General features: G+C 38.7%; 2 protein-coding genes across 2 annotated transcripts; one reads left to right on the forward strand and one right to left on the reverse strand.

Annotated features, from left to right (window-relative positions):
• Positions 1 to 3096: 3096 nt before the first annotated feature.
• mix23 (mitochondrial matrix import factor 23) lies at positions 3097 to 13545 on the reverse strand. The gene is made up of 5 exons (XM_061964928.2): positions 13327 to 13545; positions 7045 to 7170; positions 6836 to 6982; positions 6692 to 6751; positions 3097 to 3350 (listed from the first exon to the last, which is right to left on the reverse strand). Exons 1-5 carry the CDS (start codon positions 13375 to 13377, stop codon positions 3300 to 3302), a joined length of 435 nt encoding a protein of 144 aa, XP_061820912.2. The 5' UTR covers positions 13378 to 13545; the 3' UTR covers positions 3097 to 3299.
• A 76-nt stretch (positions 13546 to 13621) lies between these two features.
• Positions 13622 to 22215, forward strand: fam162a (family with sequence similarity 162 member A). The gene is made up of 5 exons (XM_061964929.1): positions 13622 to 13794; positions 18624 to 18725; positions 18885 to 18999; positions 21734 to 21842; positions 21901 to 22215. The coding sequence occupies exons 1-5, from the start codon at positions 13752 to 13754 to the stop codon at positions 22015 to 22017; spliced, it is 486 nt and encodes a 161-aa protein (XP_061820913.1). The 5' UTR covers positions 13622 to 13751; the 3' UTR covers positions 22018 to 22215.
• Positions 22216 to 22223: the final 8 nt, after the last annotated feature.

The raw sequence follows: 22223 nt of genomic DNA on the forward strand, positions 1-22223 counted from the left end.
CAATCAATCAATCAAAAAACAGTGTCAACGTGCTAGCAGTGTCAACGTGCTGCTAGCACACTTGCTAACTCTGCTGCTCACACTTCTTCAGCTGAGGTTGCTTGTCAGAAGTTTCCTGAGATGAAGCAACAAACTTTTGATAGTAGTTTTATATTCCACCCACCTTGTTCAAAACCTGCCCAAACATGTCCCAGTCAACATAACTAGCATGGTTGTACACCTTCTATCCATCTGATGAGGAGGAGGAGGAGGAGGAGGAGGAGTTCATTGTGGGAGATCTACATCTTGAAAATCAATTTTTACCTTGAAAATCATTGTTTGGCTTGAAAATCAACTTTTACCTGGAAAATCTTTTTTTCTTCTTCTTGAAAATCGTTTTTTTGTCTTGAAAATCAACATTTACCTTGAAAATATTTTTTTCCCTTCAAAATCAACTTTTACCTTGAAAATCACTTTTTGTCTTGAAAATCAACTTTTACCTTGAAAATCACTTTTTGTCTTGAAAATCAACTTTTACCTTGAAAATCATGTTTTGTCTTGAAAATCATTTTTTTCCTTGAAAATCTTTTTTTCCCTTGAAAATCAACGTTTACCTTGAAAATCATTTTTTCCCCTTGAAAATCAACTTTTACCTTGAAAATCATTTTATGTCTTGAAAATCAACTTTTACCTTGAAAATCATGTTTTGTCTTGAAAATCAACTTTTACCTTGAAAATCATGTTTTGTCTTGAAAATCATTTTTTTCCTTGAAAATAATTTTTTTTCCCTTGAAAATCATTTTTTTCCCCTTGAAAATCATTTTTTTTCTTGAAAATCAACTTTTACCTTGAAAATCATTTTTTCCCCTTGAAAATCAACTTTTACCTTGAAAATCAACTTTCACCTTGAAAATAATTTTTTGTCTTGAAAATCAACTTTTACCTTGAAAATCATGTTTTGTCTTGAAAATAATTTTTTTCCCCTTGAAAATCATTTTTTCCCCTTGAAAATCAACTTTTAACTTGAAAATCAACTTTTACCTTGAAAATAATTTTTTGTCTTGAAAATCAACTTTTACCTTGAAAATAATTTTTCTTCTTGAAAATCGTTTTTTTGTCTTGAAAATCACCATTTGCCTTGAAAATATTTTTTTCCCCTTGAAAATCAACTTTTACTTTGAAAATCAACTTTTACCTTGAAAATCATGTTTTGTCTTGAAAATCAACTTTTACCTTGAAAATCATGTTTTGTCTTGAAAATAATTTTTTTCCTTGAAAATCTTTTTTTTTTCTTCGTGAAAATCATTTTTTTTTCTTGAAAATCAACGTTTACCTTGAACATCATTTTTTTCCCCTTTAAAATCAACTTTTACCTTGAAAATCATTTTTTGTCTTGAAAATCATTTTTTTCCTTGAAAATCTTTTTTTTCCTTGAAAATCTTTTTTTTCCTTGAAAATCAACGTTTACCTTGAAAATAATTTTTTCCCCTTGAAAATCTACTTTTACCTTGAAAATCATTTTATGTCTTGAAAATCAACTTTTACCTTGAAAATCATGTTTTGTCTTGAAAATCAACTTTTACCTTGAAAATCATGTTTTGTCTTGAAAATCATTTTTTTCCTTGAAAATCATTTTTTTCCCCTTGAAAATCATTTTTTTCCCTTGAAAATCTTTTTTTTTCTTGAAAATCAACTTTTACCTTGAAAATCATTTTTTCCCCTTGAAAATCAACTTTTACCTTGAAAATCAACTTTCACCTTGAAAATTATTTTTTGTCTTGAAAATCAACTTTTACCTTGAAAATCATGTTTTGTCTTGAAAATCATTTTTTTCCCCTTGAAAATCATTTTTTCCCCTTGAAAATCAACTTTTAACTTGAAAATCAACTTTTACCTTGAAAATAATTTTTTGTCTTGAAAATCAACTTTTACCTTGAAAATAATTTTTCTTCTTGAAAATCGTTTTTTTGTCTTGAAAATCACCATTTGCCTTGAAAATATTTTTTTCCCCTTGAAAATCAACTTTTACTTTGAAAATCAACTTTTACCTTGAAAATCATGTTTTGTCTTGAAAATCAACTTTTACCTTGAAAATCATGTTTTGTCTTGAAAATAATTTTTTTCCTTGAAAATCTTTTTTTCTTCTTCGTGAAAATCTTTTTTTTTCTTGAAAATCAACGTTTACCTTGAACATCATTTTTTTCCCCTTTAAAATCAACTTTTACCTTGAAAATCATTTTTTGTCTTGAAAATCAACTTTTACCTTGAAAATCATGTTTTGTCTTGAAAATCATTTTTTTTCCTTAAAAATCATTTTTTGTCTTGAAAATCAAATTTTACCTTGAAAATCAACTTTTACCTTGAAAATATTTTTTTGTCATGAAAATCAACTTTTACCTTGAAAATCATTTTTTGTCATGAAAATCAACTTTTACCTTGAAAATCATTTTTTGTCTTGAAAATCAACTTCTCCTTGTAAATATGGATTGTGTCTAATAAAGTGAAACTACCTCATTAGGACCAACTCTGGACACTTTCACTCACTTTTAAACTTGGTTGACTTATTTGAGGGGACACAAAATGTCCCCCGACTACACTGAATCAAAATGTTACTTATGACATCAATGACGTATTGAAAAGTCCTCCATTTTGTGTAAATATATTCAACCTTGCAGTATTGTGGTTGTTCACAAGTCCCCCTGAGTGACACAACCGGGTTTCAGAGTTGGTAGCCAACATGGCGCCCTGGAGTCAAGTAAGGAACATTGATTAATCAAAAAGAGGATGGCCAGAGGGTCTTCCAAATGATTGGTCACGGGGGCCATGCCTGCTACAGACTTATTCTAAATGATTGGTCACGGGCGCCATGTCTGCTACCGACTTATTCTAAATGATTGGTCACGGGCGCCATGTCTGCTACCGACTTATTCTAAATGATTGGTCACGGGGGCCATGTCTGCTACCGACTTATTCTAAATGATTGGTCACGGGCGCCATGTCTGCTACCGACTTCGGTCACAGTCTCTGTAGACTTGCAGTGTTTGACTGCCCTCTAGTGGCGCACTTCACCAACTACATTTTGATTTTCTCACCACCACAAAAAAAACACAGCGAGGCTTCTTTTGAAAACATTTCATTATATGGCTTTAAAAAACATATTTCTGTGATGAAAGAAGCACATGGAAGAATGTTTTCACAGCACAAAAACCACAAGAGGACACGAGCGAGACGCGGCAGGAACAGGAAGGTCCCAGCAGTCTGGAGCCAAGATGGCGGCGGCAGGTCACAGTTTCAGGGTCCGTGGAGTCTTTGGTCCGCAGTCACTTCACCTTCGGAGGCGTGTAGTGGATCCTGCACCTTTCATTGAACACCTGACAGTGGGAGGAGTCATCAAGTAATAGAGTACAAGCGGTGTCACCATTAGTCATAAAGTTACAGAGTCAAAGTGTCACCATTAGTCATAAAGTATTAGAGTAAAAGTAGTGTGACCATTAGTAATAAAGTAATAGAGTAAAGTAGTGTCACCATTAGTAATAAAGTATTAGAGTTAAAATAGTGTCACCATTTGTCATAAAGTATTAGAGTAAAAGTAGTGTCACCATTAGTAATAAAGTAATTGAGTTAAAATAGTGTCACCATTAGTAATAAAGTAATAAAGTAAAAGTAGTGTCACCATTAGTAATAAAGTAATTGAGTTAAAATAGTGTCACCATTAGTAATAAAGTAATAAAGTAAAAGTAGTGTCACCATTAGTAATAAAGTAATACAGTTAAAATAGTGTCACCATTAGTAATAAAGTAATAACGCAAAAGTAGTGTCAGCATTAGTAATAAAGTAAAAGTAATGTCACCATTAGTAATAAAGTAATAGATTAAAAGTAATGTCACCATTAGTAATAACGTAAAAGTAGAGTCACAATTAGTAATGAAGTAACAGAGTAAAAGTAGTGTTATCATTAGTAATAAAGTAACATATTAAAAGTAGTGTCACCATTAGTAATAGAGTAAAAGTAGTGTGGGGAAGAGTATTACAGTAATAGATTAAAAGTAGTGTGAGGAAGAGTATTACAGTACCGGTAATAGAGTAAAAGTAGTGTGAGGAAGAGTATTACAGTAATAGAGTAAAAGTAGTGAGGAAGAGTATTACAGCAATAGAGTAAAAATAGTGTGAGGAAGAGTATTACAGTAATAGAGTAAAAGTAGTGAGGAAGAGTATTAAAGTAATAGAGTAAAAGTAGTGTGAGGAAGAGTATTACAGTAATAGAGTAAAAGTAGTGTGAGGAAGAGTATTACAGTAATAGATTAAAATTAGTGTGAGGAAGAGTATTACAGTAAAAGTAGTGTGAGGAAGAGTATTACAGTAATAGAGTAAAAGTAGTGTAGGGAAGAGTATTACAGTAATAGAGTAAAAGTAGTGTGAGGAAGAGTATTACAGTAAAAGTAGTGTGAGGAAGAGTATTACAGTAATAGAGTAAAAGTAGTGTGAGGAAGAGTATTACAGTAAAAGTAGTGTGAGGAAGAGTATTACAGTAATAGAGTAAAAGTAGTGTGAGGAAGAGTATTACAGTAAAAGTAGTGTGAGGAAGAGTATTACAGTAATAGAGTAAAAGTAGTGTGAGGAAGAGTATTAAAGTAATAGAGTAAAAGTAGTGTGAGGAAGAGTATTAAAGTAATAGAGTAAAAGTAGTGTGAGGAAGAGTATTACAGTAATAGATTAAAAGTAGTGTGAGGAAGAGTATTACAGTAAAAGTAGTGTGAGGAAGAGTATTACAGTAATAGAGTAAAAGTAGTGTGAGGAAGAGTATTACAGTAAAAGTAGTGTGAGGAAGAGTATTACAGTAATAGAGTAAAAGTAGTGTGAGGAAGAGTATTACAGTAAAAGTAGTGTGAGGAAGAGTATTACAGTAATAGAGTAAAAGTAGTGTGAGGAAGAGTATTAAAGTAATAGAGTAAAAGTAGTGTGAGGAAGAGTATTAAAGTAATAGAGTAAAAGTAGTGTGAGGAAGAGTATTACAGTAATAGATTAAAAGTAGTGTGAGGAAGAGTATTACAGTAAAAGTAGTGTGAGGAAGAGTATTACAGTAATAGAGTAAAAGTAGTGTGAGGAAAAGTATTATAGTAATAGAGTAAAAGTAGTGTGAGGAAGAGTATTACAGTAAAAGTAGTGTGAGGAAGAGTATTACAGTAATAGAGTAAAAGTAGTGTAGGGAAGAGTATTACAGTAATAGAGTAAAAGTAGTGTGAGGAAGAGTATTACAGTAAAAGTAGTGTGAGGAAGAGTATTACAGTAATAGAGTAAAAGTAGTGTGAGGAAGAGTATTACAGTAAAAGTAGTGTGAGGAAGAGTATTACAGTAATAGAGTAAAAGTAGTGTGAGGAAGAGTATTACAGTAAAAGTAGTGTGAGGAAGAGTATTACAGTAATAGAGTAAAAGTAGTGTGAGGAAGAGTATTAAAGTAATAGAGTAAAAGTAGTGTGAGGAAGAGTATTAAAGTAATAGAGTAAAAGTAGTGTGAGGAAGAGTATTACAGTAATAGATTAAAAGTAGTGTGAGGAAGAGTATTACAGTAAAAGTAGTGTGAGGAAGAGTATTACAGTAATAGAGTAAAAGTAGTGTGAGGAAAAGTATTATAGTAATAGAGTAAAAGTAGTGTGAGGAAGAGTATTACAGTAAAAGTAGTGTGAGGAAGAGTATTACAGTAATAGAGTAAAAGTAGTGTGAGGAAAAGTATTATAGTAATAGAGTAAAAGTAGTGTGAGGAAGAGTATTAAAGTAATAGAGTAAAGGTAGTGTGAGGAAGAGTATTACAGTAATAGAGTAAAAGTAGTGTGAGGAAGAGTATTACAGTAATAGAGTAAAAGTAGTGTGAGGAAGAGTATTACAGTAAAAGTAGTGTGAGGAAGAGTATTACAGTAATAGAGTAAAAGTAGTGTGAGGAAGAGTATTACAGTAATAGAAGTGAGGAAGAGTATTACAGTAATAGAGTAAAAGTAGTGTGAGGAAGAGTATTACAGTAATAGATTAAAATTAGTGTGAGGAAGAGTATTACAGTAAAAGTAGTGTGAGGAAGAGTATTACAGTAATAGAGTAAAAGTAGTGTGAGGAAGAGTATTACAGTAATAGAAGTGAGGAAGAGTATTACAGTAATAGAGTAAAAGTAGTGAGGAAGAGTATTACAGTAATAGAAGTGAGGAAGAGTATTACAGTAATAGAAGTGAGGAAGAGTATTACAGTAATAGAGTAAAAGTAGTGTGAGGAAGAGTATTACAGTAAAAGTAGTGTGAGGAAGAGTATTACAGTAATAGAGTAAAAGTAGTGTGAGGAAGAGTATTACAGTAATAGAAGTGAGGAAGAGTATTACAGTAATAGAGTAAAAGTAGTGTGAGGAAGAGTATTACAGTAATAGATTAAAATTAGTGTGAGGAAGAGTATTACAGTAAAAGTAGTGTGAGGAAGAGTATTACAGTAATAGAGTAAAAGTAGTGTGAGGAAGAGTATTACAGTAATAGAAGTGAGGAAGAGTATTACAGTAATAGAGTAAAAGTAGTGAGGAAGAGTATTACAGTAATAGAAGTGAGGAAGAGTATTACAGTAATAGAAGTGAGGAAGAGTATTACAGTAATAGAGTAAAAGTAGTGTGAGGAAGAGTATTACAGTAATAGAGTAAAAGTAGTGAGGAAGAGTATTACAGTAATAGAGTAAAAGTAGTGACCTTCAGGCTTCTATCGTTGACAACTTCTTCAACATTGAGCTCTGACTGCATGAGCTTCAACTGCAGGATGAGAAGATGAAGAAGATGAAACATGGACCTCCACTGACAATGTTCTAGAATGTTCTGGTGTTGGAGATGAAATACTTTGGTCTGTTCTTTTCTCAGCTGCTTGATGAGAGCCAAGTTGTCGCCATCTTTGCTCCTGGCTTCTCTCAGGTGTGCCACCAGCTCTGAGGCTTGGCTGATGCACACCTTGATGGCTTTGTCCCGCCTCAGGTGAGCCTCCATCATCTGGCAACAAACATTCTCTCAGTCCTCGCCACCGCCACAGGAAGTCGGCCGTCGACACTCACCGATTGGTAGAGCTGCTTGCACGTCTGTGTGGCGTCCACTTTGTCCGAGAAGGAGACCGTGGGCACGCTGGTGTTGAGGGAGTGGACGATACGGTCGTCGATGGTGCGCATCGCCTTCAGCACCTCCTGGGAACATCAACAACCTTCATTGGCCAACATGCTCAGAAGTGTTCGTACACTTGTAAAGAACATCATGTCATGGCTGTCTTGACTTTACAATACTTTCTACAACTCTTATTTTTTTGTGATAGAGTGCTTGGAGCACATACTTGTTGCTCACAAAAACATTCATGAAGTTTGCTTCTTTTATGAATTTATTATGGCTCTACTGAAAATGTGCTGGGTCAAAAGTATACATACAGCAATGTTCATATTTGCTTACATGTCCCTTGGCAAGTTTACCTGCAATAAGGCGCTTTTGGTAGCCATCCACAAGCTTCTGCTTGAATTTTTGACCACTCCTCTTGACAAAATTAGTGCAGTTCAACTAAATTTGTTGGTTTTCTGAAATGGACTTGTTTCTTCAGCATTGTCCACATGTTTAAGTCGGGACTTTGGGAAGGCCATTCTAAAACCTTCATTTTAGCCTGATTTAGCCATTCCTTTATCACTTTTGACATGTGTTTGGGGTCATTGTCCTGTTGGAACACCCAACTGCGCCCAAGACCCAACCTGCGGGCTGATGATTTTAGCTTGTCCTGAAGAATTTGGAGCTAATCCTCCTTTTTCATTGTCCCATTTACTCTCTGTAAAGCAGCAGTTCCATTGGCAGCAAAACAGGCCCAGAGCATAATACTACCACCACCATGCTTGACAGTAGGAATGGTGTTCCTGGGATTCAAGGCCTCACCTTTTCTCCTCCAAACATATTGCTGGGTATTGTGGCCAAACAGCTCAATTTTTGTATCATCTGACCGAGGGATGTCCCGATCCAGGTTTTTGCACTTCCGATCCGATACCGATATTGTTTTTGCATTTCCGATCCGATACCGATATTGTTTTTGCATTTCCGATCCGATACCGATACTGACCGATACCGATACCGACCGATACTGGCCTATCCGAGCATGTATTAAAGTTTAAAGTTATTTAGCCTACTTAGTTGTCAGAATCATGTTGAAAAGGGTTTTAGTACTCTTGATAACAACTAGCCAGCTGAATTAGGGGAGTTTGAATAATACACAATGGTTGGTAACAAGAAACTGACCTGTTTATTCAAGGATAAACACAAAATAGACAAAATTATACATGACAAACAGAAATGGCATCATTGAACTAGGGCTGGGCGATATGGCCTTTTTTTAATATTGCGATATTTTAAGGCCATATTGGGATACACAATATATATCTCGATATTTTGCCTTAGCCTTGAACGAACACTTGATGCATATAATCACAGCAGTATGATGATTCTATGTGTTTTGATTGATTCTTTTATTAGTAGGTTGCACAGTGAAGTACATATTCCGTACAATTGACCACTAAATGGTAACACCCGAATAAGTTTTTCAACTTGTTTAAGTCGGGGTCCACTTAAATTGATTCATGATACAGATATATACTATCATCATAATACAGTCATCACACAAGATAATCACATTGAATTATTTACATTATTTATAATCCAGGGTGTGGAGGGGGGCGCCGGATGTAAGTGTCAAAAAGACAGCCAAAAGAGTTTGATATGAGAATAAATCTAATGTTAATATATAGGGTAGAAATGCACCCATTTGCAGGAAATGTAGTCTTGATTTTCAAAATGTTCTTTCAAGGCTTGCATGTCTACATTAAAACATTCTTCTTCATACTGCATTAATATATGCTACTTTTAAACTTTCATGCAGAGAAGGAAATCACAACTAAAAAAAATCACTAATTTTTTCATACGGTGTTGATGTGGAAATTTTTGCCATTTTGATGGTGTGGAGTCTGGACGTGTGGCACCGAATGGAGATAAGCGTCTCGACGGACGTCACAATATTTGACAATGATGACGAAAACTGTTGTCTCTGTCGTGTCCGTGTGTCGAAAATTGTTATGCGCTTATTTTTTTATTTGATTTTGTGCGTGGCATAGATTTGCCGTGCGCAGAGGACGCTTGAGCAGGCGCGCACCTTAGCGGCTGCGCTAGCATCACAGCTAACGTTAGCCATGCCGCTACCTTGCTCTCTACTGGGAGAGGACGTATACGTATATGACGTATGACGTGACAGTATGTGACGTATGACGTGACAGTATGTGACGTATGTCGTGACAGTATGTGACGTGTGTAAGAAGGTGCGCTCGCTGTCTGTGAGAGGGAGACACAGAAAACAGTGAGAAGAGCCTGTCGTGTAATGCCAGCAGCTAAAAGCAACTGCGTGAGAATTGTGGCTGTGTTGAAGGTGGGCTGGAAAATGCGGAATGGAAATTAGGGAGCAGCAGAAAAGTGGAATGTATTATTTAAATAGGTGCGTTGGAAAACACGGACCGGAGTTTTTTTTAAACTGGATCTGGATCGGCATTTTCCCATGCCTTGCCGATACGCAATTTTTGGCAAATATCGGCAGCCGATCCGATCCAAATATCGGATCGGGACATCCCTAATCTGACCACAGAAGTTTCCCCCAGAAGGTCTTATCTTTGTCCATGTGATGTCAGATGAAACAAAAATGTATAAATACATCCATCCATCCATTTTCTACCGCTTATTCCCTTCGGGGTTGCGGGGGGTGCTGGAGCCTATCTCAGCTGCATTCGGGGTACACCCTGGACAAGTCGCCACCTCAGCACAGGGCCAACACAGATAGACAGACAACATTCACACAGTAGGGACCATTTAGTGTTGCCAATCAACCTATCCCCAGGTGCATGTTTTTGGAGGTGGGAGGAAGCCGGAGTACCCGGAGGGAACCCACACAGTCACGGGGAGAACATGCAAACTCCACACAGAAAGATCCCGAGCCCGGGATTGAACTCAGGACCTTCGTATTGTGAGGCACATGCACTAACCCCTGTTCCACCGTGCTGCACTATTACAAACCCCAGTTCCATATGAGTTGGGAAATTGTGTTAGATGTAAATATAAACGGAATACAATGATTTGCAAATCATTTTCCACCCATATTCAGTTGAATATGCTACAAAGACAACATATTTGATGTTCAAACTGATATTTTTTTTTTTTTTGCAAATAACCATTAACTTTAGAATTTGATGCCAGCAACACCTGACAAAGAAGTTGGGAAAGGTGGCAATAAATACTGATAAAGTTGAGGAATGCTCATCAAACACTTATTTGGAACATCCCACAGGTGAGCAGGCTAATTGGGAACAGGTGGGTGCCATGATTGGGTATAAAAACAGCTTCCCAAAAAATGCTCAGTCTTTCACAAGAAAGGATGGGGCGAGGTACACCCCTTTGTTCACAACTGCGTGAGCAAATAGTCAAACAGTTTAAGAACAACGTTTCTCAAAGTGCAATTGCAAGAAATTTAGGGATTTCAACATCTACGGTGCATAATATCATCAAAAGGTTCAGAGAATCTGGAGAAATCACTCCACGTAAGCGGCATGGCCGGAAACCAACATTGAATGACCGTGACCTTCGATCCCTCAGACGGCACTGTATCAAAAACCGACATCAATCTCTAAAGGATATCACCACATGGGCTCAGGAACACTTCAGAAAACCACTGTCACTAAATACAGTTGGTCGCTACATCTGTAAGTGCAAGTTAAAGCTCTACTATGCAAAGCCAAAGCCATTTATCAACAACATCCAGAAACGCCGCCGGCTTCTCTGGGCCCGAGATCATCTAAGATGGACTGATACAAAGTGGAAAAGTGTTCTGTGGTCTGACGAGTCCACATTTAAAATTGTTTTTGGAAATATTCGACATCGTGTCATCCGGACCAAAGGGGAAGCGAACCATCCAGACTGTTATCGACGCAAAGTTCAAAAGCCAGGACCTGTGATGGTATGGGGGTGCATTAGTGGCCAAGGCATGGGTAACTTACACATCTGTGAAGGCACCATTAATGCTGAAAGGTACATACAGGTTTTGGAACAACATATGCTGCCATCTAAGCGCCGTCTTTTTCATGGACGCCCCTGCTTATTTCAGCAAGACGATGCCAAGCCACATTCAGCACGTGTTACAACAGCGTGGCTTTGTAAAAAAAAAAAGAGTGCGGGTACTTTACTGGACCGCCTGCAGTCCAGACCTGTCTCCCATCAAAAATGTGTGGCGCATTATGAAGCGTAAAATATGACAGCGGAGACCCTGGACTGTTGAACGACTGAAGCTCTACATAAAACAAGAATGGGGAAAAATTCCACTTTCAAAGCTTCAACAATTAAGTTTCCTCAGGTCCCAATCGTTTATTGAGTGTTGTTAAAAGAAAAGGTGATGTAACACAGTGGTGAACATGCCCTTTCCCAACTACTTTGGCACGTGTTGCAGCCATGAAATTCTAAGTTAATTATTATTTGCAAAAAAAAAAAAAAAAAGTTTATGAGTTTGAACAAAACTCTGCAACATCGCGTGGACATCGGGGGCGGTACCTCTGGATTGGCAGACCGGGGTGGTGGTTCCTCTCTTTAAGAAGGGGAACCGGAGGGTGTGTTCCAACTATCGTGGGATCACACTCCTCAGCCTTCCCGGTAAGGTCTATTCAGGTGTACTGGAGAGGAGGCTACGCCGGATAGTCGAACCTCGGATTCAGGAGGAACAGTGTGGTTTTCGTCCTGGTCGTGGAACTGTGGACCAGCTCTATACTCTCGGCAGGGTCCTTGAGGGTGCATGGGAGTTTGCCCAACCAGTCTACATGTGCTTTGTGGACTTGGAGAAGGCATTCGACCGTGTACCCCGGGAAGTCCTGTGGGGAGTGCTCAGAGAGTATGGGGTAACGGACTGTCTTATTGTGGCAGTCCGCTCCCTGTATGATCAGTGTCAGAGCTTGGTCCGCATTGCCGGCAGTAAGTCGGACACGTTTCCAGTGAGGGTTGGACTCCACCAAGGCTGCCCTTTGTCACCCATTCTGTTCATAACTTTTATGGACAGAATTCTAGGCGCAGTCAAGGCGTTGAGGGGATCTGGTTTGGTGGCTGCAGGATTAGGTCTCTGCTTTTTGCAGATGATGTGGTCCTGATGGCTTCATCTGGCCAGGATCTTCAGCTCTCACTGGATCGGTTCGCAGCCGAGTGTGAAGCGACTGGGATGAGAATCAGCACCTCCAAGTCCGAGTCCATGGTTCTCGCCCGGAAAAGGGTGGAGTGCCATCTCCGGGTTGGGGAGGAGATCTTGCCCCAAGTGGAGGAGTTCAAGTACCTCGGAGTCTTGTTCACGAGTGAGGGAAGAGTGGATCGTGAGATCGACAGGCGGATCGGTGCGGCGTCTTCAGTAATGCGGACGCTGTATCGATCCGTTGTGGTGAAGAAGGAGCTGAGCCGGAAGGCAAAGCTCTCAATTTACCGGTCGATCTACGTTCCCATCCTCACCTATGGTCATGAGCTTTGGGTCATGACCGAAAGGACAAGATCACGAGTACAAGCGGCCGAAATGAGTTTCCTCCGCCGGGTGGCGGGGCTCTCCCTTAGAGATAGGGTGAGAAGCTCTGCCATCCGGGGGGAGCTCAAAGTAAAGCCGCTGCTCCTCCACATCGAGAGGAGCCAGATGAGGTGGTTCGGGCATCTGGTCAGGATGCCACCCGAACGCCTCCCTAGGAAGGTGTTTAGGGCACGTCCGACCGGTAGGAGGCCACGGGGAAGACCCAGGACACGCTGGGAAGACTATCTCTCCCGGCTGGCCTGGGAACGCCTCGGGATCCCCCGGGAGGAGCTGGACGAAGTGGCTGGGGAGAGGGAAGTCTGGGCTTCCCTGCTTAGGCTGCTGCCCCCACGACCCGACCTCGGATAAGCGGAAGAAGATGGATGGATGGATGGACAATTTCCCAACTCATATGGAAACGGGGTTTGTACAATTAGAGAACAAAACAACATATATTGTGCTTTATCTCCACTATTATTGACATGTATTAGAGAAAAAACAACATATATTGTGCTTTATCTCCACTATTATTGACATGTTGTTGTGAAAGTCCTACAATTCGAGCATAAAACAACATATATTGTGCTTTATCTCCACTATTGACCTAGTTGACATGTTGTGAAACCCTGCATGCTACACACCACTGAAGCCTTCACGTAGTCGGTGTTAAAAAAAACTGACGCGGCCTCCTAACATTGTCAAGAGCACACAGGTGAACAAAGCAGAGAATAATGACAAATAATCAAATTACCTGAAACATGGCAAAGTCCTCACAGTTTAATGTTCCTGCGGGCGCCGCCATCGTGGGTCGCGCGGTCCTCTCAGGAGGCGGTTCAACGGAGTGCCTTTCGGCCAGTAAATATATCACTACACTGCCAACCACTATATTTTAGAGGACAAAAATTACACCGGTATATGTTGTTATTTTTTACACCGGAAAACAAGATAATGCTAATAACTAACAAAGATGTATTCTAAACGATGTAATTTTATTTAGGCATATAACATGGGCTACTATGAATAATGATAAGGGACCTAATGAGAACGACCTCGGCTCGTGTGACGTCACTGTTAGGCAATGCTAGGCTAGGCTAACTGACTTTCAACAGCTGACCGTGTTTGTCAGCACGTCCACCCAAAAATCTTCTTTCGCACATTTCAACGAAGAAAAACGACATGAATTTTATAAGATCCCGACTTTGCTTCGGAAACATCTTGGGTTAGTATGAATTGAAAGCTTTTGATGTTTTTTTTCTTCTTCGATGTTGTCTTCGTGTTTAACAAATGTGTTCACAACTTCCTCGTCCACGTTTAAACGTCATTTGTGGTTTCCATTTGTTTTACGAACGTTAAACAATACATCAGAAAAGTAAAAAAAAATGGATTCAAACTGTTACCGTTTTGATTGATTGAGACTTTTATTAGTAGATTGCTCAGTACAGTACATATTCCGTACAATTGACCACTAAATGGTAACACCCCAATAAGTTTTTCAACTTGTCCACGTTAATCAATTCATGGTGCAGCTATTGTCACTTAAAAAACTGTATTGTGAAATGAAAGTTATTTCCCTAGGAAATGAATGTTAATTCATTTCAATTAGGACCCCTATCATTATTCATCGTAGCCCATGTTGAATGCCTGAATAAAATTACATACGTACTCATAAGTACGACGTTTGTTGTTTTCATGTTCTCCGGCTTCCTCCCACCTCCAAAGACATGCACCTGGGGATAGGTTGATTGGCAACACTAAATTGGCCCTAGTATGTGAATGTGAGTGTGAATGTTGTCTGTCTATCTGTGTTGGCCCTGCGATGAGGTAGCGACTTGCATACTTGCCAACTCTCCCGAATTTTCCGGGAGAATCCCGAAATTCAGCGCATCACCCGAAAACCTCCCGGGACAAATATTCTCCCGAAAATCTCCCGATTTTCAGCCGGAGCTGGAGGCCACGCCCCCTCCAGCTTCATGCGGACCTGAGTGAGGACAGCCTTTTTTTTTATGACGGGAGGACAACAGGGTGACAAGAACTAAATCATCCAGACTAGAGATAAATTGTATTATTATGTTTATCTCACCTAAAAATAAATATATTTATTAATTACAAAAAAAAAACTAAATACATTTTTACTATATTTTGCTAAAAACATCAAAATTAATTGTATTTTTTCTGACTCCTTATTACATCCAGCCATAGAATTATACATTAAAATAAACATATTTGAAATAATTAATTTTAAATGATCATAATAATTCATTTAAAATGACCATATTTAATTATTAAAATAATTGCTTGTTTATCAACAACTTTAGCATTTTATTCATTACATTTTGAAGCTCTCAGAAGCCAAGTTATGTTATATTCCTTAAGATTTATTTATGCAAGTTTGAAGTATCAATTAACTAAACACAGTTTTGTTTGCATATTTTCAGGATATATATATATATATATATATATATATATATATATATATATATATTTATGTATGAAATACTTGACTTGGTGAATTCTAGCTGTCAATATACTTCTCGACTCTTAACCACGCCCCCAATCACGCCCCGCCCACCCCTGACCACGCCCCCCGCCTCCCGAAATCGGAGGTCTCAAGGTTGGCAAGTATGTTGTTGGCCCTGCGATGAGGTGGCGACTTGTCCAGGGTGTACCCCGCCTTCCGCCTGAATGCAGCTGAGATAGGCTCCAGCGACCCCAAAAAGGGACAAGCGGTAGAAAATGGATGGATGGATGTTCTGACAAGTTTTTTATGATTGGAATATTTGTCTGAATATATAAAACTGAGCATATATTTATTACACATACTTTAACCTTCAAAGCAACTTAGTCGAGTTTTATTTGTTTTCTAAAGAGTATTTCTATAAACATGTTGCATTATATCAACATTTTTGACCAAATTCGGTGCCTAGTTCACTAACCTTAATGATGCATTAATTCCCATGTTTGAGTTTATTTGGAACATGCATGCATACAACATGATACATCACAATTTCCAGTGTCTCTATTCAACATGTTCGAAAAGGAGTAGGAAGAAGCAGAGCTTATTCAAACCTACCCCTTTTCTTTTACATAACAGTTGCTCAAACTTTTGTTCACTTCCTGTTTTCAATTTATTCACAATATATTTCATAAGTAATAAAAATAAATAAATAATTGGTTAAGTGAGTTATATTTCATATGGTGAGATGAGTAAGATTATCTTCAAAATGAATGGATGGATGAGGTAAGTTCAGAATGTTTATCATGGTTCTTCTTCTTTGTACTCTGTAAACACTTTTAAGTTTGAAGAGTTTCTTGAAGTGGATCATATTAGTACACTGTTTGATTTCTTTGCTTAATCCATTCCATCATTTAATTCTACTTACTGATATAGTTTAGTTTCAAGTTTATTCACAATACCATAGAACAATTACAATAGTAGTGAATATCATTTAAAGATGTTGGTAAGTGAAAGGGTCCCCCAAATAAGCTAGAAGAAGCTTTTGACAGGGGGTCCATAGGACAGTATATACATGGAATGATGAAACATGGTGGCAAACAAAAAAAAACAACGCTATATGATAAACACAAGATAATAGTACTAAAGCAAACACTAGTGAAGGTCTTAAGTGTTGTACGTGCGTACAAATGTTTTAAATTAAATTTTTCTCTAAGATTATATTTCTCTTTTGTTGAGAAGAATTGTTGTATATTTTTGGGTAGCGGATTATAGTTTGCTTTGTGTATAATTCTAGCTGTTTTCAAATTCACTATGTCGTGGAATTTCAGTATTTTTGATTCAATGAATAAAGGGTTTGGATGTTCTCTATATCCAACATTATGTATTATTCTAACTGATCTTTTTAGTAACACTGTTAATTAATGAAGTGCCCTCCTCCCAAATAATATAAATCCTTTGAATAAAGTCAAATACAAATAAGGCAACAAGAGAAGTTTCACACACTTCTCTTTTGTAAAGTAAAATTGTACAGCCGATATGGGCATCTTCCTCAACAATATGATTTGCCTGAGAAACTAGACAGGACAAAAAAACAAAAAAAAATGAAGTGTACTTTTGTAGTTATTTCCCCATATTTATACACAATAACTCAGATATGGTAACACTACTGCTCGATAGTGTTACCATATCTGAAAATATGGAGTGATTTTTGGTCTAGAACAGGGGTGCTCATTACGTCGATCGCGAGCTACCGGTTGATCTCGGAGGGTGTGTCAGTCGATCACCAGCCAGGCATTAAAAAAATAGTCCTAAAAATGAGCGATCATAAAGCTTCACTATGACGTCACTTGATTGACATTCACGGCACCCGAGGGTCTTCTGAGATGACGCTGGCTGCTGCCAGCTCATTAAAATTACCGACTGGAAGGCGAGAAACACTTTAATTCAACAGACTCTGGCGCCGTACCTGTCGTCAAAACTCCAAAGACCGACTGCACAGTTGCACAGTTGCGCTAACAAAACGAGTCTCAGAAAGCTGCCGTGCACAAGCTAGCAAGCTACGGAGTTTGCCGACAATGTATTTCTTGTAAAGTGTATACAAAGGAGTATGGAAGCTGGACAAATAAGATGCCAAAAACCAACCACTTTCATGTGGTATTGGACAGAAAGGAGGACTTTTTTTCTCCTCCATTCGAAAATGCGGACGTTTTTAGCACTACTGTCTGATTCTAATCAATGCAAAAGTCATCAGAATCAGGTAATACACCAACTTATATTCTTGTCTTCATGAAATAAAGGAATCTATATGTGTTAAACATGCCTGTATTATCTTTAAACACCTTAACTTGTTAACAATATTAACTATATGTGTTAAACATGCTTGCATTATCTTTAAACACCTTTAACTTAACAATATTAACTATATGTGTTAAACATGCTTGTATTATCATTAAACAGCTTTAACTTGTTAACAATATTAACTATATGTGTTAAACATGCTTGTATTATCTTTAAACACCTTTAACTTATTAATAATATTAACTATATGTATTAAACATGCTTGCATTATCTTTAAACACCTTTAACTTGTTAACAATATTAACTATATGTATTAAACATGCTTGCATTATCTTTAAACACCTTTAACTTGTTAACAATATTAACTATATGTATTAAACATACTTGTATTATCATTAAACACCTTTAATTTATTAACAATATTAACTATATGTATTAAACATTCTTGTATTATCATTAAACATTTTTAATTTATTAACAATATTAACTACCGGTATGTGTTAAACATGATTGCATTATCATTAAACACCTTTAATTTATTAACAATATTAACTATATGTGTTAAACATGCTTGCATTATCATTAAACACCTTTAACTTATTAACAAAAACATCCATCCATCCATCCATTTTCTACCGCTTATTCCCTTTTTGGGGTCGCGGGGGGCGCTGGAGCCTATCTCAGCTACAATCGGGCGGAAGGTGGGGTACACCCTGGACAAGTCGCCACCTCATCGCAGGGCCAACACAGATAGACAGACAACATTCACACTCACATTCACACACTAGGGCCAATTTAGTGTTGCCAATCAACCTATCCCCAGGTGCATGTCTTTGGAAGTGGGAGATATATGAATGAGGTAGATCCCCACGACCTGATCAATTGAAAAGTAGCTCGCCTTCAGAAAAAGTGTGAGCACCCCTGGTCTAGAACATGTTTTGCTTTATTCATTATTGTCGTGTTTCTTGCTACTTTATGTTGTATATTTTTTACATGAGATTTCCAGTTTAAGTTATCATCAATCATTATACCTAGAAATTTGGTTTCATTTACTCTTTCAATTTCTATTTGTATTTGTGTTTGACTTCTCTTCTACTGTTGCCAAATAGCATTATTTTAGTTTTACTGAGATTCAAAGAGTCTGTTTTTGTCAAACCATCTTTTTAATTTGTTAATTTCTTCTGTTATTATTTATATTAGCTTCTGTGTGTTCTCTCCTGAACATGTGGGAAGTCGCAGCCATTTTATTTGTCTGGGTTGGTTATAAATAACATTTGACGATGTGGTGTGCACAGGTGAGCAGTGCCGACGTGTCACAGGAACATGGATGCACAGAGGGATGAGCAACAAACCACAAGAAGTCAAAGCAGACTCTCCGCCTGCAGCTCCAGTAAAAGGTAGAGTGGGTCTCGTTAAGTCGCGCACACAGGACAGTGTAAATTAAATCTTATCGCACATGTTTCTTGTCAGCTTCCCAACTGTGTGTGAAGAGCCTTGCAGTGTTTTGTTTTGGACTCGCCTGTCGTGTTCTTTGTGTAACGTGTCATCTCGCGCAGCATCTCCTCATCTGGGTTTCAAGATCCCAGGCTACAAGCCCTCGCCCATGGACAGGAGGATTCTGATGTGGTCGGGACGCTACAAGCGAGCAGAGGACATACCAGAGTTTGTGGCGTAAGTCCGCCCTTCCTGTTTACACCGCGATGAATGTGCATCACAGGAAAGGAGCTCATTAACTTGAGAGTGGAGGTAATTGGTGCGGGGTCCTGAGAAGATAAAGTAGAGTAGCTCGGCTGCTGTGACGAGACATACAGCTATATGTTTTTAAGGGACGATACCGCTTATTAGTGATCTAGGAGGTCGATAACAGATATTCATTTGCAGTAAAAGTTATTTAAAGATGAATATTACACCTACTCAGTGGCCTACTGGTTAGAGTGTCCGCCCTGAGATCGGTAGGTTGTGAGTTCAAACCCCGGCCGAGTCATACCAAAGACTATAATGGCACTCAGCATTAAGGGTTGAAATTGGGGGTTAAATCACCAAAAATTATTCTCGGGCGCGGCCACCGCTGCTGCCCACTGCTCCCCTCACCTCCCAGGGGGTGATGGGTCAAATGCAGAGAATAATTTCGCCACACCTAGTGTGTGTGTGACAATCATTGGTACGTACTTTAACTTTATTATATGTCAGTAAACATCTGGACAAGGCTTTAAGTTGTTTTTTTAATATTATTTTTTAGGAAAAGTGGGACCAGTAGTGACATGTTTGATGTTTAGTTTATCATCAAAAAACACCTTTATTATGCGTGTCTGAGTAGCGTCAAACATTTTATTTTAAAATATGGAACATCTCCTGGGAATATAGGTCAAAATATGGCATTTATCTACATCCCGATAACTTATCTACTCCATTTTATAACACTTCATAGGTTTAATAAAGTTTCCTCATTAAATATTGTCGACATTTAAATAAAAACAATTGTGGACTCCTTCACGTAGATTATAGTCGAGACATTTTTCAAGATGGGTGACATTTCTTCCTAGATGTTACAGAAAGTATGAGAATGTGTGAGCTGCTGCTTCACCTTCTTTACTTGTATAATCATCTCATATTTGTCAAGATATTTAGACAAAGTGTGCATTTTTGGCAGAGATATCTTTTTTTGTAGTAGCGGGGGGGAAAAATGGAGCCGGTTAAACACTGGGAAAGAAGGACAAAAACTGGATGTGCCGGCAAGAAAAACTCTGTAAGTTTTGAAAGTTCAGCAGAATGCTAAATAATGCTATCATAGATCCATCCATTTTCTACCGCTTGTCCCTTTTTTGGGTCGCTGGAGCCTATCTCAGCTGCATTCGGGCGGAAGGCGGGGTACACCCTGGACAAGTCGCCACCTCATCACAGGGCCAACACAGATAGACAGACAACATTCACACTCACATTCTCATACAGTAGTGGTCAAAAGTTTACATACACTTGTAAAGAACATCATGTCATGGCTGTCTTGAGTTTCCAATAATTTCTACAACTCTTGCTTTTTTTGTGATAGAGTGATTGGAGCACAAATATGTCCAGGATTACCTCCAAATTCTTCAGGACAAGCTAAAATCATCAGCTCAAAGGTTGGGTCTTGGGCGCAGTTGGGTGTTCCAACAGGACAATGACCCCAAACACACTTCAAAAGTGGTAAAGGAATGGCTAAATCAGGCTAGAATTAAGATTCTAGAACGGCCTTCCCAAAGTCCTGACTTAAACGTGTGGACAATGCTGAAGAAATAAGTCCACGTCAGAAAACCAACAAATTTAGCTGAACTGCACCAAATTCAAGCAGAAGCTTGTGGATGGCTACCAAAAGTGCCTTATTGCAGGTAAACTTGCCCAGGGACATGTAAGCAAATATTAACATTGCTGTATGTATACTTTTGACCCAGCACATTTTCAGTAGACCCATAATAAATTCATAAAAGACCCAAACTTCATGAATGTTTTTTGTGACAAACATGTATGTGCTCCAATCACTCTATCACAAAAAATAAGAGTTGTAGAAATGATTGAAAACTCAAGACAGCCATGACATGATGTTCTTTACAAGTGCTTGTAAACTTTTGACCACCACTGCACCTGGGTATGTGACACATGTTAAGTGTTAGCACGTAAGATTTTTTTCGCCAATTTTGACGTCTCCCAGTCATATTACTCGGTACTTGTCGCATTACAACTGTCGTCATGCCAACCTTAGAATTTCAGTTCCAGCCTTCGCTACTGAAATCCCATATTCAAGTTGAATTAGTCAACTTAGCCCTGCCAGGGGAGAGTCAGGTTGCATATTTAATCACGTGACTCCATAATAGAGCGACCGCAGGAAGAAATCTTGGGGAACCGTGCAGTCAGTCGGGGGGAAAAGGACCGGGAGCGTTCAGGCGGGAGCCTGGACCCGCCCTCAGTCCAGGTCACGGGAGGCTGACTTGGGAACGCACCTCATGGTTTTTTTTCATCACTGAGGACGATCGGCGGAATGTACGCCAACACCTCCTGGCCTACGTGTCGCAGCGTGTTAGCACCCGGGCACCTCGTCCAGGGCGCCTGTAGCAGGTCTGACAGGGCGCAGGTGAACGTGCGAGCAGAGCTGTTAATGTTTTTTGTGACCAACAAGTATGTGCTCCAATCACTCTATCACAAAAAAATAAGAGTTGTAGAAATGATTGGAAACTCAAGACAGCCATGACATTATGTTCTTTACAAATGTATGTAAACTTTTGATCGCGACTGTATGTGTATATATTGTATCTGCTAATGTATTTCGGTTGTAACGATAAAAAGAGGCCGATGCCAAATATCGGCCCAGCCGGTAATCAGTCGATCTCGAGACAAGACCAGCACGTCTAATCAAACACACGTGTGTACACAGGTTTGAAACGCTGGATGCTGCCAGAAACAAATTCCGAATAAAAGTCTGCTACGCGATGATAGCGGCAACGATAGGTGGATGTGTGTTGATGGTCGTCACGAGCAAACGGGTAAGAGCTTTGTGTGTGTTTTCACAACGGAATGCATCATTTTGCTGCGCAATTGCAGGCTGTCGCCAGACACGAGTCCCTGTCGGAACAGAACTTGAAGCAGAAGGCTAAATTGAGGGAGGACCTCCAGAGAGAGCAGGACGCAGCGGCTGCTTTGTCGGACAAGGCCCAGTAGGGAACCTGGATCACCACTGGGCAGACGTTTCTTCAGTGAGTAGGACAGGATGACCAGTCTGTGACAGAAAGAAAAAACTGTTAAGTATTTGAGAGCAGCTGTCACAGGTTGCTCGTGTTGTGGTCTGTATTTGTACATGCAAGGGGCCCAAAGACACAGGAGTAAAGGAAGATGTGATTAAAGGAGTACAATAAGGTGTTTCACTC

Source organism: Nerophis lumbriciformis, linkage group LG07, assembly GCF_033978685.3.
Source record: "Nerophis lumbriciformis linkage group LG07, RoL_Nlum_v2.1, whole genome shotgun sequence".
Taxonomy (NCBI): domain Eukaryota; kingdom Metazoa; phylum Chordata; class Actinopteri; order Syngnathiformes; family Syngnathidae; genus Nerophis; species Nerophis lumbriciformis.

What these genes read in the sequence shown, in the direction of transcription:
- fam162a (XM_061964929.1), top strand. Translation starts at nt 13,752, where the DNA reads ATGAATTTTATAAGATCCCGACTTTGCTTCGGAAACATCTTGG. An exon ending in GACATACCAGAGTTTGTGGC is followed by an intron (nt 19,000 to 21,733) that starts GTAAGTCCGCCC and finishes GTGTGTACACAG; the next exon opens with GTTTGAAACGCTGGATGCTG. An exon ending in TGGTCGTCACGAGCAAACGG is followed by an intron (nt 21,843 to 21,900) that starts GTAAGAGCTTTG and finishes GCGCAATTGCAG; the next exon opens with GCTGTCGCCAGACACGAGTC.
- mix23 (XM_061964928.2), bottom strand. Translation starts at nt 13,377, where the DNA reads ATGGCGGCGCCCGCAGGAACATTAAACTGTGAGGACTTTGCCATGTTT. An exon ending in GCAAGCAGCTCTACCAATCG is followed by an intron (nt 6,983 to 7,044) that starts GTGAGTGTCGAC and finishes GTTTGTTGCCAG; the next exon opens with ATGATGGAGGCTCACCTGAG. An exon ending in TGAGAAAAGAACAGACCAAA is followed by an intron (nt 6,752 to 6,835) that starts GTATTTCATCTC and finishes CTCATCCTGCAG; the next exon opens with TTGAAGCTCATGCAGTCAGA.